This window comes from Nipponia nippon, unplaced genomic scaffold (genome assembly GCF_047370975.1).
Source record: "Nipponia nippon isolate SJK-2023a ecotype South Korea unplaced genomic scaffold, ASM4737097v1 scaffold_3, whole genome shotgun sequence".
Classification (NCBI taxonomy): domain Eukaryota; kingdom Metazoa; phylum Chordata; class Aves; order Pelecaniformes; family Threskiornithidae; genus Nipponia; species Nipponia nippon.
The window spans coordinates 120,187,647-120,200,366 of NW_028262347.1; the positions used below are offsets into that span (position 1 = coordinate 120,187,647).

The window sequence follows — 12,720 nt, forward strand, 5'->3', positions numbered from 1 at the left end:
AATGCAACTTATCCAGCTTCTTCAAAACAGAGAAACAGCAATCTTTGGAGAAAAAGTGAGAGGAAAGCAACACACCTGCTGCTAGTCAATGTTAAGATTTATTATTACAGCTGGAGATACGCCACATTGTTTTCAAGCAGTACAACATTTCATTTTTAAGTTTTTCCTGGAGACAGATTCAAGCAAATAAGCAATGCTTTCAATGATGGAAGACTGTCATTAAGCTCCAGTAAGTACACTAATAGGGTTCAAGTTTTTGCCATCTCCCAGGCAGAATGCAAGTTCTTCATGCTTGTTAATGCTCCCGTGTAGCTGCACTGCATCTTTGACTACATGCAGGATTAAAATGGCACATATTTACATTCATTTTGAGTTAATAGTGCATTTACACACAAAAATGGGGATTTTTTTTTTATTTACTTGTTACATTCATCTCTTCCTCTGCAAAATTCATTAAAAACAAACCGTGTATCAAAATTCTATTTTCTGTATCGCCCCCATTGTATCAAACTCTTGTTACAGAATTTAATTTTTCATGTGAGAAAAGAAAACGCGGGATGCTTCCTGGTCCAAAACTAGTTAAGAGGAAAAACCCGGTGGAGAACAACTGTATTTTGTGTACTTGTCACATTCAGGAAGACGACTGGTGGTCACAGAAATTCAGGAAAGAAGTTGCAAAAGGCAGGGGAAAAAAAAGTCTTAGTTTTTACCCTTCTTCTTAAAACAAGACAAGGGAGTCAGTAAATATTTCAACATTTAATTTCTTTTTAAGCATCAGAAAATGAGAACTGTGATTTTAATTTTTTTTATAATCGCGGCTGCTTTCTTAATGTCTCCAGCATATGGTAACTGAGAGTTTTGCCCGCATATTTGAGTGTTTATGTATGCACTTTCTCAAAATATTCTTTAGAAGCTTCTGGGCTTGGTTTGATCTGTCAAGAAAAGAAAGTTTAGTTATTATATGCTATAACTAAGATAAAAAAATTAAAGATTTGACATTTTATCCAAGAAAATCCATGCATACTTTATAAAAACAATAGGTTATTTCTGTTTTTGCACTTGGTTGCAAGATGAAAGCCTAAATGATGTACAAGCTCCTACTTGCAAATTTTAAGTATATAACATATTTCCTGCTAAATATCAAGCAGGGCATTAAGTAAGTAAAAAATCTGAAGACAACTGGTGGAGAGCACAAGTCAAATTTAGAGTTTTAAATACAATTTGTGTCTTCTAAAAGAAAATCAGTGCCGTTCTTCACAGAAATCACACATTTAGTATCATACAAATAGACTAAATTGGTCCAACCGATAAAAGCCTCAGATTTATTCAACCGGCACAGATTCAGTCAAGCACCTCAGGTTAAAGTGGTTCTCAGCCCTTCAGCCATGCAAAAATACGCCAGCGTCTATATTTAGAAAAGTGGTATTTAGCAGACACTTACTGTAGGGGAGTCTGGAGTCCAGTTTGCCGGGCAAACCTCTCCATGTGTTTCCACGTACTGGAATGCTTTCACCAAGCGGAGGGTCTCTTCCACGCTACGACCCACGGGGAGATCATTGATACTTAGATGCTTGATGATCCCATTTGGATCAATGATGAAGAGACCTCTGCAATTGAGGAAGAATTTAGGGAATGCAACTCACATTCCAAGACCAAACACGAGAAACGGGATGAACTATTTCAGCAAGGCAGTTATGCTTAGATGCAGGTATCAGAGTTAGGAGTAGCAATACAGCGTTTGATATATTGTTTGTTAGTGCAGTGATCAAAAGCCAAGAACCAGTCAACTGGTACGGTATTGTGAAATTACAAAGTATGCATAAAGACTGTTAATCCAAGACAGATGTACAACAAAGGCAGAACTTCTGATTCCACCTATATGCAAGGTGGACAGCTGGCATCCTTCCCATGTCTTTTTGATATGAAAATACAAAGGTATTGAGTGCAGAGTTGCTTACGCATTAAGCTACTAAATTAAATCCTGTTGCATATAAACATTTGTGAAAACCAAAGTCCCAGTCTTAGCATATTAATTAACTTAATTTGTCAACAAACAAATGTCAGAAGTTCCTGATCCAAAGAGATCAGGAACCGAAGATCTCCAGAAGACGCCTACCCAATCCAATGGATCTCAGGGACCACTATTTGCTTTTAATAAGTATTCTCATGGTGGAGAAGAAAATGTCAATTTTTTTATTCTAGATAATTATGGGATCGACTGTAGTGGCCTCTAGGACTACTGCTTTAGAAACCTCTCACACAGAAGTTAAGGCAGTCTCTTCTCCCTTCAGAAGAAAGAAACCAAAACAAAACAAAAGGGACAGACCTAAATTGTGAAAAAACATAAAAAAAAAAAAAGTAAAATGCTCTTCTACCCTACTCCTGTTTTCCTCAGTGACATGGAGTTCTTTGCTCACTCAGAAGAGAATAGCTGGCTCTCCCCTACATGTGTTCTCAGAGAGACCTCATTCTCAACTTAATGGCCATAACGGTCATGGGCCCTTTTCCTAGGGTGGGATCCAGCAGAAGTTTGGCAGAAAAAGTAACATCTTACAGTCTTCATTTGATCGAACCTTGTGCACTTTCCCCTGCAGGAGGAGACACTACGGCTCACGTTGTTTTAGACTGGGTCGTGTCATAGCCGAGTTATCAGCAATCACATTTTACCTTAATGCTATGCCAGGTCCTTCTAGCAGCACACCATAATCACGGGAGATTTGTTTTGTGAGGTCTGACAGAACTGGAATATTCATTTTGCCCAAACCGCCGCTCTAGAGAAAAGAGTAAGATTCCATTTTGTTACAAAACACTTTTTAGGATTATCCTTCTTGAGTGGCTAGATTGGGTGCTCTTGAGGGGATACTAACAACAAAACACATTCATGCCATTTCCTCCATGAAAGGAACCGGGGAGGTGGGGGGTTGTTGGTTGGTTTTGGTTTGTTTTGTTTGGTGGGGTTTTTAAAGTAGTCAACAACATTTGGTCTCTTGGAACATGAAAACTTCTTTTGCACTAAGCAGTTTAGAATTGCTTATTTTGGTGGTAAAAGGCTACCTGTGACAAGAGTCATAGATGTTCAGAAAGATTTCCCTTATACCTTATTCAGGAGCTTTGAATACAAAAATTTCTACTGCATATTTAAGTGTTCAAAATTAAACAAGATGAACATGGTGAGGAGGGAAGGGAAAACAAACCTGCATGCTATGAACAGACAAAACACGAGGTTTCTCACAGCCACGCTAGGTATGTCACAGTTTTGCTGCTCTCTCTATTTAGTGCCTGTATTATTTTTTTTTCCTCCCCCAAATCAATTTAAATACTGTTTGGAGAGGCAACCAAGATTTCTTTCAGTTTTGCAACATACTGGAACTGCAACAGAGATAAGCTCTCTATCCTTGAAACAAGCCCAGAGTTTGTTAGCTTTTCTATTCCTGGCATCATCAGTGAATCATTGTGTAATCTCAGTCACTCAGACCCTGATCCTGCAAATGCTTGTCTGCAACGGAGTTCTCATACGCAGAGCTTTGGACACAGATGTTGGAGAAACCAAGGCCTGAGCTTCTCCGAGTGTCAGTTTCCCGTCTGCGCCACCACGGAATTCTTTCCACCCTTTTCCGGGCGCTTTGCTACACATGCACGAGCGGTGCCTGACTGGCAGACGCTGAACGGCTTTCACGTAAAACAGTGAAGTCAGTCCACAATCCCATTTTAGAGCTTTGAACAAAGCATGCAGAAAATTAAATACTCTCAATAGGTTCAGTTGAGCCATATTAAATCTAACTCTCCTCCCTCCCCTGCAGGTTACCACGGCAGAGCTGTGCACCTGGAGGGTCCCAGTCTGCGAGCACTACTGCAGACTGCCGTCCACACCACCACACGGGTAACGACCGATGGCACTGGAGCTTCTGCACCTTCCTACAGCACTTCTGATTCTCTACAACCGACCAAACCAGTGAGGTGCTTTATGTGATTGCAAGCGTGTATTTTTATATACACGTGGAAGAGGCTCCTCTCCAGTAAAAGGCCGTCATTATCATTTCCTTTCCCTGAAGAAAGCTGAGGGCCTCCGTTTGTATTGCAGAAGTGGAACCATTTCAGCAAGTGGAAGTTAATAATACAAGCGCTCCAATAAGCTGGTTGTTCTGCTTCCATTCTGAAGCCAGTGCTGTTAGGTACTGGTTAACAATAATGACTAAACAGCTGCTGTTCATTTTCTGCGAGGGTGCACACAAACCATCAGCTGTAACAGGCAGCTTAGGACAGTGACATATATTTGTCTTACGAGATAAACATATAAGGACACGATGTAACCTACAAGACTATGAAGAGAGCAAAACAAAGGTGAAAAAATCCCCCAAATTATTAAGGAAAAGAGCAAGAAAACAAAGACTGAGGTCAGAATTATGTCATCAAATGTAGAAGTTAATCACTGCACATATCACTTTAGGCAGTCTATTGAAATCGGTGTTTGCACAATTGTTTATTCAACTCTTCTTCTCAGGAGCTCTTGTGAAAAGAAAAACCAACAAGGAAAGCCCCAAACAGCTGCTCAATTCATACCTTTCGTGGTGTATTTATCCAGGCCAGATGACAAAAATGAGAATCCACAGAAACTGCCACCACTTCACAGTTCACATCATGAAATTCATTTGCTTTGTTGCTGAAAGCCACAATTTCTGTGGGGCAGACAAAGGTGCTGGGTGGAAAGAGAGAACAGGCTGTAATGATTCTGCAATCTTTTCAGAGAATTTTTTTAGAAAAGACTCTCACGTCTGTTTCTAGGCACTAACACAGCAGAGCGTTTTTCTTTAGCCTGATAATTTTAACCATGTTTCCTGCTCAAGATTAGTTTCAGTTGGTCTCAAAGCAACAGCCACAGCCACCTAGCTGGCACACCAGTTTTCAGCTCTCAGTTCTAGACAGATTTTTTAGAGATGGAGAAACTGTCTTTGCTAGACACTCTCTAGACAGTTGACTTTTTGGAAACTATAACAGAAAGGACTGCGGGTTAAGTCCTTCCATATGCCAGGATGCTCCTGGCAATTCAAGTCTTCTGGACAGGCTCAACCCCATCTGTTCACCTTTTGGTCTGGAGCCATGTAGCTGCGGTTCTGCTGGCCCTGCTGCTGAAAAGGAGAGAGCCTCCAACGCGACCCCAAACTGCAAGGCAATGCCCTCACCCCTGGGATCCGACCGTGAGAGGAACCACACTTGCAAGGCCAGGTCTGCCTCCTGACACAGTCCCGGCAGCTAGAAGATGCTCTCTAGCCACTAGATGCATTGCTTTAGCACACAGTGGCCATTCACACACAGTGGCCATTAGCCCCCAAGTCTTATCACTCACGCTCTAGAAACAGACACGGCTGCCTTGCCAGACTGGCGCGGAGAAGGTAAAACCAGCTGCTTTACACAGCAATGGTCTGCAGCGCTTGGGATGACCTTCAGCAAGGCGGGAGGCCCATCTGCAAGGAAAGAAGCCCGCACTCACAAGTCCAGGGGGTAGAAGAAGAGCACCAGGTATTTCCCCTTGAAATCATCCAGGCTCAGCTCCTTGAACTCTCCGTGAACAACAGCCGTTCCTTTGAAGAACGGGGCGTGCTGTGTCACCGCCGGAGCGAACCGCGAGGGGCCTGGGGGGGAGAAAACCGAGCTGCGGGCCGGGCCGGGCCGGGCCGCCGCCAGCCGAGCCCCGGGGCCGGGCCGGGCCTCCCGCTCCTCCCCGGCGCGGCCGCGGGCGGGCCCGGCAGGCCGCCGGAGACGTTCCCGCCGCCTCGCCCGGGGTGGGGGCTTGCGTGCGCCCCCGCCGCGCTCCCCGCACTTACCGAGGCTGAAGCGGCGGCGGGCGCAGGGCAGGGGCCGCGCCGTCAGCGTCCTCCCGGCGGCAGCGGATACCTGCGGGGGGACAGGGAGGGTCAGAGGCGCCGGGGTCCGGGCGGCGGGGGCGGCGGGGGAAGGGTCGCTCACTCACCGCCGTCCGCAGGAGCCTTCCCAGCGCGGCGGCCATGTTGAGCGCGGCGGCGGGAGGAGCCGGGCCCTGAGGGCGCGGGGAGGGACGGGACGGGGAGAGGCGGCCCCGGGCCCCGCCCGCCCCCGCCAGCGGCGCTGGTCCCCGGCCGCGGTTTGTGACCGGGAGGAGGCCGTGAGAGGCGACTTCCCTGGGCTGAGCCTGCGGCGCTGCGGGTCGGCGGCCGGGCCGAGGCTGGGGGGGCTGCGTTTAATCACAGAGCGATGGAATCGTTTAGGTTGGAAAAGACCTTTGAGATCATCAGGTCCAACCGTTAACCCACCACTGCCAAGCCCACCACTAAACCATGGCCCTAAGCACCACATCTACACGGCTTTTAAATACCTCCAGGGGCGGGGACTCCACCTCTTCCCTGGGCAGCCTGTGCCAGGGCCTGACAGCCCTTTCGGTGAAGAAACTTTTCCTAATATCCAACCTAAACCTGCCCTGGCGCAGCTTGAGGCTGTCTCCTCTCGTCCTATCTCTTGTTACTTTGGAGAAGAGACCGACCCCCACCTGGCTCCAGTCTCCTCTCAGGCAGCTGTAGAGAGCGATGAGGGCTCCCCTCAGCCTCCTCTTCTCCAGGCTGAGCACCCCCAGCTCCCTCAGCCCCTCCTCACCAGCCTTGTGCTCCAGACCCTTCACCAGCTCCGTTGCCCTCCTCTGGCCACGCTCCAGCACCTCAATGTTGTTTGCTGTGGGCTTCCCGCTGGCAGGGCTGCCTGTGGGACCTAGCTTTGGCATATGCTGATACAGACTGAAACAGAGCAAACAGCATGGCTTGTGCTCAGAAACCTTCCAGATACAAACTTTTCCAATGCAATTGGCTTGGCCTTTATTGAACTCGCTCAGGTTATAGTTGTTTAATCGTAATTAAACAATTACGGCACGATAGACGCATGCCTGCTTAGCTCCTCTTGGCTGTGAGCTGATGCAAACCAAAGCCATTGCCTGATTTCCCGCACAGGCACTTACTGCGGCGCTGCGTTAAGCTGAATGTGTGTCTGTGGCCTCTGTCTGCCCTGGAGGTTTGTCCCAGTTCTGTTCGCTGCACTGGGGAACCACACCGGTCCGGCCTGAGCAGGAGCGGTTGGGGTGCACGTTAGCTCTGGGGGAGGTAGGAGAGTCGTAAAACCCCACCACAGGCCCCCTGTCTCCTGCCAGATGGAAGCAGCGCGGGAAGGGTGTACAGCTTGTGGAAGGGACCACACCTGATAGACACAAACCTGTTTGCCTGAAGCTGAGGGCTTCAGAGAGTCTGCTGTTGAAGCCCAAACTCTCACAGCTCAAGCTAAAGGAGCTACTTTAACAGAGTCATTCGAGGAGTACAAGGTTTTCTCAGGCTATGTTTGTCAAATAACTGATGGTGGCAGCAAACAGAGATCACCTTCACCAAGAAGCCGCCAGCTGCCCACCCTGTTTTAGGCCACATGTGTTGGAGCAGCACAAGCAGCGTACACAACCCAAAGTACTGCAAATCAAACACTTTCTAAAAGTCCATCTTTTCTTGGCTTCTTTTTGTGTGTTTCTTCACCTAAGTAGTCCAATGGAGTTGAACACAGTTTCACTTCTGGGGTTTGGTAATTTCTCATTTAATACTCATATTTGTAAATATCTACAGCCTTTTACAAAGGGGAGATCCCACCTTGTGAACTAGAGAGAAGTCTGGCTGCGCCAGCAGGATGAGCTCAGCCACCAGCGGCTGGGGCCAAGGCCAAAGGCAGCCGGAGCAATGTCAGCGCCATCCCAGGCCCCTGGGATGAGCTCAGTGGATACTGCATCTGTACTTCTGAACAAATTAGCAGACTTATTCCTGGTATTGATCTGTCTGGCATGGTCCGGTCACCTCGGTAATAGTAAACTCTCTGAGCCTTCAAAGGAGGGAGGCTGTGTGCAGCCTGCCTGTTAGGGTTGGTCTCTAGCTGGTATTAACTCTCTACTATGCCCAGGAACTGTTTGGGGCCGTGTTGGTTGGTGGTGTCCAAAAGCATGCCGAGAGCTTTCTGAGCCTTTAACATTATCACTAGTTTCAGTTGCTAGTGCCTTTCTCTGGCACTCCTAAATTTATTAATCCAGATGTAGCCAATGACAGCTGGAAATGTGGCTCTGATAATTGTCTCAGTGCCCAGCAGAGCAGCCAGAATAACGTTATCTACTCGTAGATGCTCAGAGGTACTGGGTGGCTGGCTGGGCTTGTGATGAGGATGGAGGTACCCAAAAGGAGATGATAAAGACGGAGGTGTTCTGCACGAGGGTGCAGGAGACGAACGGTTGCTCTAGCCATGGTGAGGTGACGGGGAAGAAAATGTGGATGCTAAAGGATACAGATACCCCAGTATGGGGTCCACCTGCGTAGCAGTCTAACTGCTTCCTACATCTAGTGGTTTCCTTGAACTCAAATAGACATCGCTATTGCTTTTGATTTTGAAGCTGTTCTCTTCAGGCTCCGCACCCTCTAACAAGCTCTGCATGTGCATTTGAGCACGTGTGCATAGGTGTGTGCAAGCGCAGTGCTGGGTCAGTGATCTAGCAGGTTCTGAGTCAAGGAGCCTTACGTACCCCTCGCTTCTTATTAGCGCTTTGCTAGGGGAAACCTGAAGGTGTGTGAGAGAGAGAAGTTCAGTTTTGACTCTTGCCGATGAACCAGGGCTGCTTGAAAGTGCCAGCTGGACAGGGACTCTGCTGGGAAGGTCACTGGCTGAGCGAGGGGGGCCAGCTAGCTGAGCTACTCGGCTTATTTGCATGTCTGTTGCCTAAAAGTTAGGGGCATTCTTGCTTAAAAACCCCTCAAAGCCAAAAAGTGGAAGTGAGTAAACTATTTGTGTGTTAGAAAGTATGTCAGATACGGTGTGGGTGAGCCGTGCTGTAGCCTGCAGCCCTGGGAGATGGAGAGGGAAGGAGCGGTTGTCGAGAGACATGTCCGCAGCAGAGGTTAGGGATGTCTTGGTGCCACTGCTGAGGGCTGCCAGGGGAGCAGTGAGGAGCAGAGCTGAGCCCGGGACACCTGCAGAACAGGGGCTGTCGGTGAAGAGTAGCAAAGAAATATCAGCCATGGCCTGGGCCGATTCCCTCAATATCCGTGCAGAATGGCACGTCTGCGCTCACGTCTGCTGGACTGGCACATCCCCTCGAACAGAGAGGCGTGCTCGCCCAGCCGAGTCCCCCGCGGCTGGGCAGCAAACTGTGCACCGGGTGGCAGCTGGGCCGCAGCGGTTCCTTTCCCTCAGCTGCGGGAGCTGTATTGTGGCAGCAAGAAAAGGGCTATTGCTAGGATTTCCTGAGGATGGTTGTCTCACCCGCAGATGATTATTCACAACTTCTAAGTTGATGTATTCTAAAATGATGTCCTTCCCCCCTCCCCGGAAAGTTGTATTTGTTTAAAACTCTTTGTTTAAATGCTTGGCTTGTAGGTGGGGAAATATTGCTCATGCTTTGTTGTGAAGGCAGCATAATTCAGCTTGTCAGACTCCTGGGCAAGAGCTTGAACTACCGCCATTTAACAGGGGCTTTATTTTCCATTTTCCTGTTTACTGGGCATCCCTACAATTTGAAGACGGACCTTGCCATTGCCAAAGCACACCTGGCAAAAGAGTTGTTCCTTTTTCCTCAGCTCTGGCTCTCACACAGGCTAGACCAGGGGCTAAACCTGGTTCTTCTTGCCATCCAAAGTTCAAAATAAATCTACTGAGTGGTAGCATCTGCGCATCTTTCTCCGAATCTTGTTGGTTGTCTGCTTTGCTGTCTCCCACAGCCTGGCGGGCCAGGCCCCAGTCTCATATCTCATCCTGCACCGAGGGAGCACTGGTTCATACTGGTACAGCGTGAACTCAGCAGTGCATGGACACGTTCACCTGTGAAAGGTTAGAGTCTTTAAGCCTGGTTCCAACTGAGACGTCTGAAGTTGGTGAAAGACTCTCCAGGGATTTCAGCAGGCTTTCGGGAGAAGTTTGTGTTGTTACAAGGTGCAGAGCAGTGGATAAGGCACTTGAATGGATAACGGGAGATGTACATTTTATTTTTGGTTAGGATACTTATCTGCCTGCTCTCACTTTGTGCCTCTATTTCCCTATCTGGGAATAATTAAATATGCCTTTCTGGTGAAAAACTTTGAGTTATGTTGATAAGAAGTGGTAGATAATGCTTGTGTGTTGTTACCATTATTGTTTTGTGAGAGTTAGTTTCTAAAGAGCTCTTTGAAAAATCATCATTAACACACCAAAATATTAGTGAAAAGGTAGCTGCTTCTCTCTACACTTGATGAAAGGAGTAAGCAAATCCCAAATCGGATCTCCTGTTGCTGTGGGTCACTGAATGGCAGATTCTGTGCAGGGTATGTCTGCTTGTTTAAAAAATAAAATCTGCTCATCTTCTAGCAGGTTATTTAATTCCATGTGCTTAAATGCTGTAACAATCATTTGTCCTCTACCTTGAGGAAATAGAGAACTGACAAAAAGGTTTGAAAATGGAAAGAAACAACAGAGGCATAAACATTTTTGGCTAAACCAAAGCAAAAAGTTCGGTTTGGACAACACGATGCATCACCCCGTGGCTGTTGGTAGATGGCAGCCTCTGTCCTTACGCAGAAGGGCTCCTTGGAAGGTTACAGCTGCCTGCAAATGCTTTCTCACAGGCCTGTGTGCTCCCACCTGCTGGTACCGAATCTGAGCAGGAGGCGAGAGAATTTACCCGTTTGTAGGAATAAGTTTCAGAAGCCATTCCAAGCACAATCCAGCTGCGAGCTAATAATGAACAGGCTTCGCTGCATTAATTGTGTATTATAACATGGATTTAGGAGATAGCTGCTGTTAGGGTATGTTGCCAATTGATAAGTATAGGCAAAAGCCTTTTCGATACCTGGTTCGCTTTGGGGTCTTATCCTGCCATTTCAAGCAGGCTGTACTGAGGCCAAGTGGTTTTTCTCTGGTGGCAGGATAAAACTGGGTGTGTTGCCGCTGTGCTTCTGGCTGGAGCTGCCTGAGCCCACCCTGCCGATGACTCATCCCTTAGAGTGGCTCAGAATATCACACTCTGCCTTGCTGCTTTCCTATTCTTATTACACTGATGCATTTGGGTCTCGCACGGTGTTGGCATTTCATTTACAAACCTCTCTTTTCCCATAAAGGAAAGATGGCTGCCGACCCTGCTTTATCCTGATGTTCAGCACTCAAAAAGGTTTTTTTTCTGAGCCTTTCCTGAATGACTTTGGATGAAGATGTTTTATTTAAAAGCAGAACGACCAAACACATTAAGCACCTTAGAAAGCACATTTGTCAGAGTTTAACTGTTTTTCGGTAACCTCTCTTTTTTTATTTTTTCCTTCCAAAATTGGCTGCTTCTGCATATGATTCAGACTAAATTTTCCCTTTTCTCCCAGCAAGCACTGAATCAGGATCTTTAGGCCAGCAAAAAAGACCTGTGTTCCTTCCCTGCCACCCTGTCTTTGAGTCCATGCTTGAGCATTTCAGCACCCGAGTTTACAAGAGTGAACAGAATAAGATAAGCAGTGGAACAGGCTCACAGGTCTCCTGTTTCTTTCTCCCTCACTCACAGAGAACGTGACTGCTCCATTAAATCAGGTGTGGACATACGCTGAAATTAAAGGACTGTATTGTCACAAGAGAAAATGAATATAAATAAATCTACCTCTTCCTAATATTTTTTATTTTCGTTGTTTTTGTGAACCAGGTGTTCCAGGGGACACAAAAATGAAGATCCCGACAGCTATGAAGAAGTCATGAGGTAAGACTCCAAATGCTGTGGTGGGTTTTGCAAAGACCAACTGCTGGGCTTTAAGGCAAGTGTGTCTGTGCAGTGGCACTTGCTCTGGCAACCCATGGGGAGCCACATCCATGAAAGTGGCCATCCATCTGGGGCCTGCGCTGAAGCAGACCCTTGTCACGTATCAGTGGTATATTCAGGCTTAAAAAACTGTACTAGAAAAGAGAGATGCAGTAAGGACTGATTGACTTGATTTTGTGTTTCAAAGTAGAGCATTGTGCTAGTGAAGACACCTCCTTCCATGTCGTAGTGCACCACATTGACTCAGGTTTATTGGAAACAAGTTTTGTTTTGTTAAATACTCTAAGAATCATTAAGAAAACCCACTCCATTGTTCTTACTGATAAACATGAAGTCAGAATTGCTGCTCTCCATGTAGATGTGTAACTAAGACATGTTACTGCAGAATCTCAGCAGTCCAGTAGTAGAGCTCAGCTTTCCACTCCCTGCACTCAGCCACACTTAAGTTATGTGACTGCTCCTAGTCCATTTCAAAGCAAAGTCATCCAGCTTAGTTGAAATAACCACTCTGGCAGCAACACAATGCTCCATTCGATTGCTGCCCCTGTTTCCGAAGGGACTGTGTAACCATGCCTTTGGTTGCCAGGAGCGTGAAGTGCTTCAGAGCTGCGCCGTTCATGAACACTAGGTAGCTCCATGGGATTTACGAACACCGTATAGATCTGTTGTAACTCTTTTGATGAATCTACTTACCCTTTCAAGAATTAAATAAACGCTCACAAAGTATACAGGACACCATCAGCACGCTGGAGTCACGCTCCAGGGCGACACTGCAGGTGACTCTGTGTGTATAGAGGTACATATAGATGTTAGATAAAAGAGGAGCAGTAGAGCCGTGGGGTGCGTGTGCTGATTTCCAAGGGCAACTCAAACTTCAGATCTTCAAGGTCTGCCCTCTGCATTTGGGCACCTCTGTA

General features: G+C 46.9%; 1 protein-coding gene across 1 annotated transcript; it reads right to left on the reverse strand.

Annotated features, from left to right (window-relative positions):
• Positions 1-79: 79 nt before the first annotated feature.
• PRDX3 (peroxiredoxin 3) lies at positions 80-6,056 on the reverse strand. The gene is made up of 7 exons (XM_087763906.1): positions 5,969-6,056; positions 5,823-5,892; positions 5,489-5,630; positions 4,561-4,696; positions 2,668-2,771; positions 1,442-1,607; positions 80-932 (listed from the first exon to the last, which is right to left on the reverse strand). Exons 1-7 carry the CDS (start codon positions 6,002-6,004, stop codon positions 879-881), a joined length of 708 nt encoding a protein of 235 aa, XP_087620032.1. The 5' UTR covers positions 6,005-6,056; the 3' UTR covers positions 80-878.
• Between the last annotated feature and the right edge of the window lie 6,664 nt (positions 6,057-12,720).

Coding starts and splice junctions, on each gene's coding strand:
- PRDX3 (XM_087763906.1), bottom strand. CDS start 6,004: ATGGCCGCCGCGCTGGGAAGGCTCCTGCGGACGGCG. Junction 4,697..5,488: donor TTCTTCTACCCCCTGGACTT/GTGAGTGCGGGC, acceptor CTTTCCACCCAG/CACCTTTGTCTGCCCCACAG. Junction 1,608..2,667: donor GGACCTGGCATAGCATTAAG/GTAAAATGTGAT, acceptor CCTCAATTGCAG/AGGTCTCTTCATCATTGATC.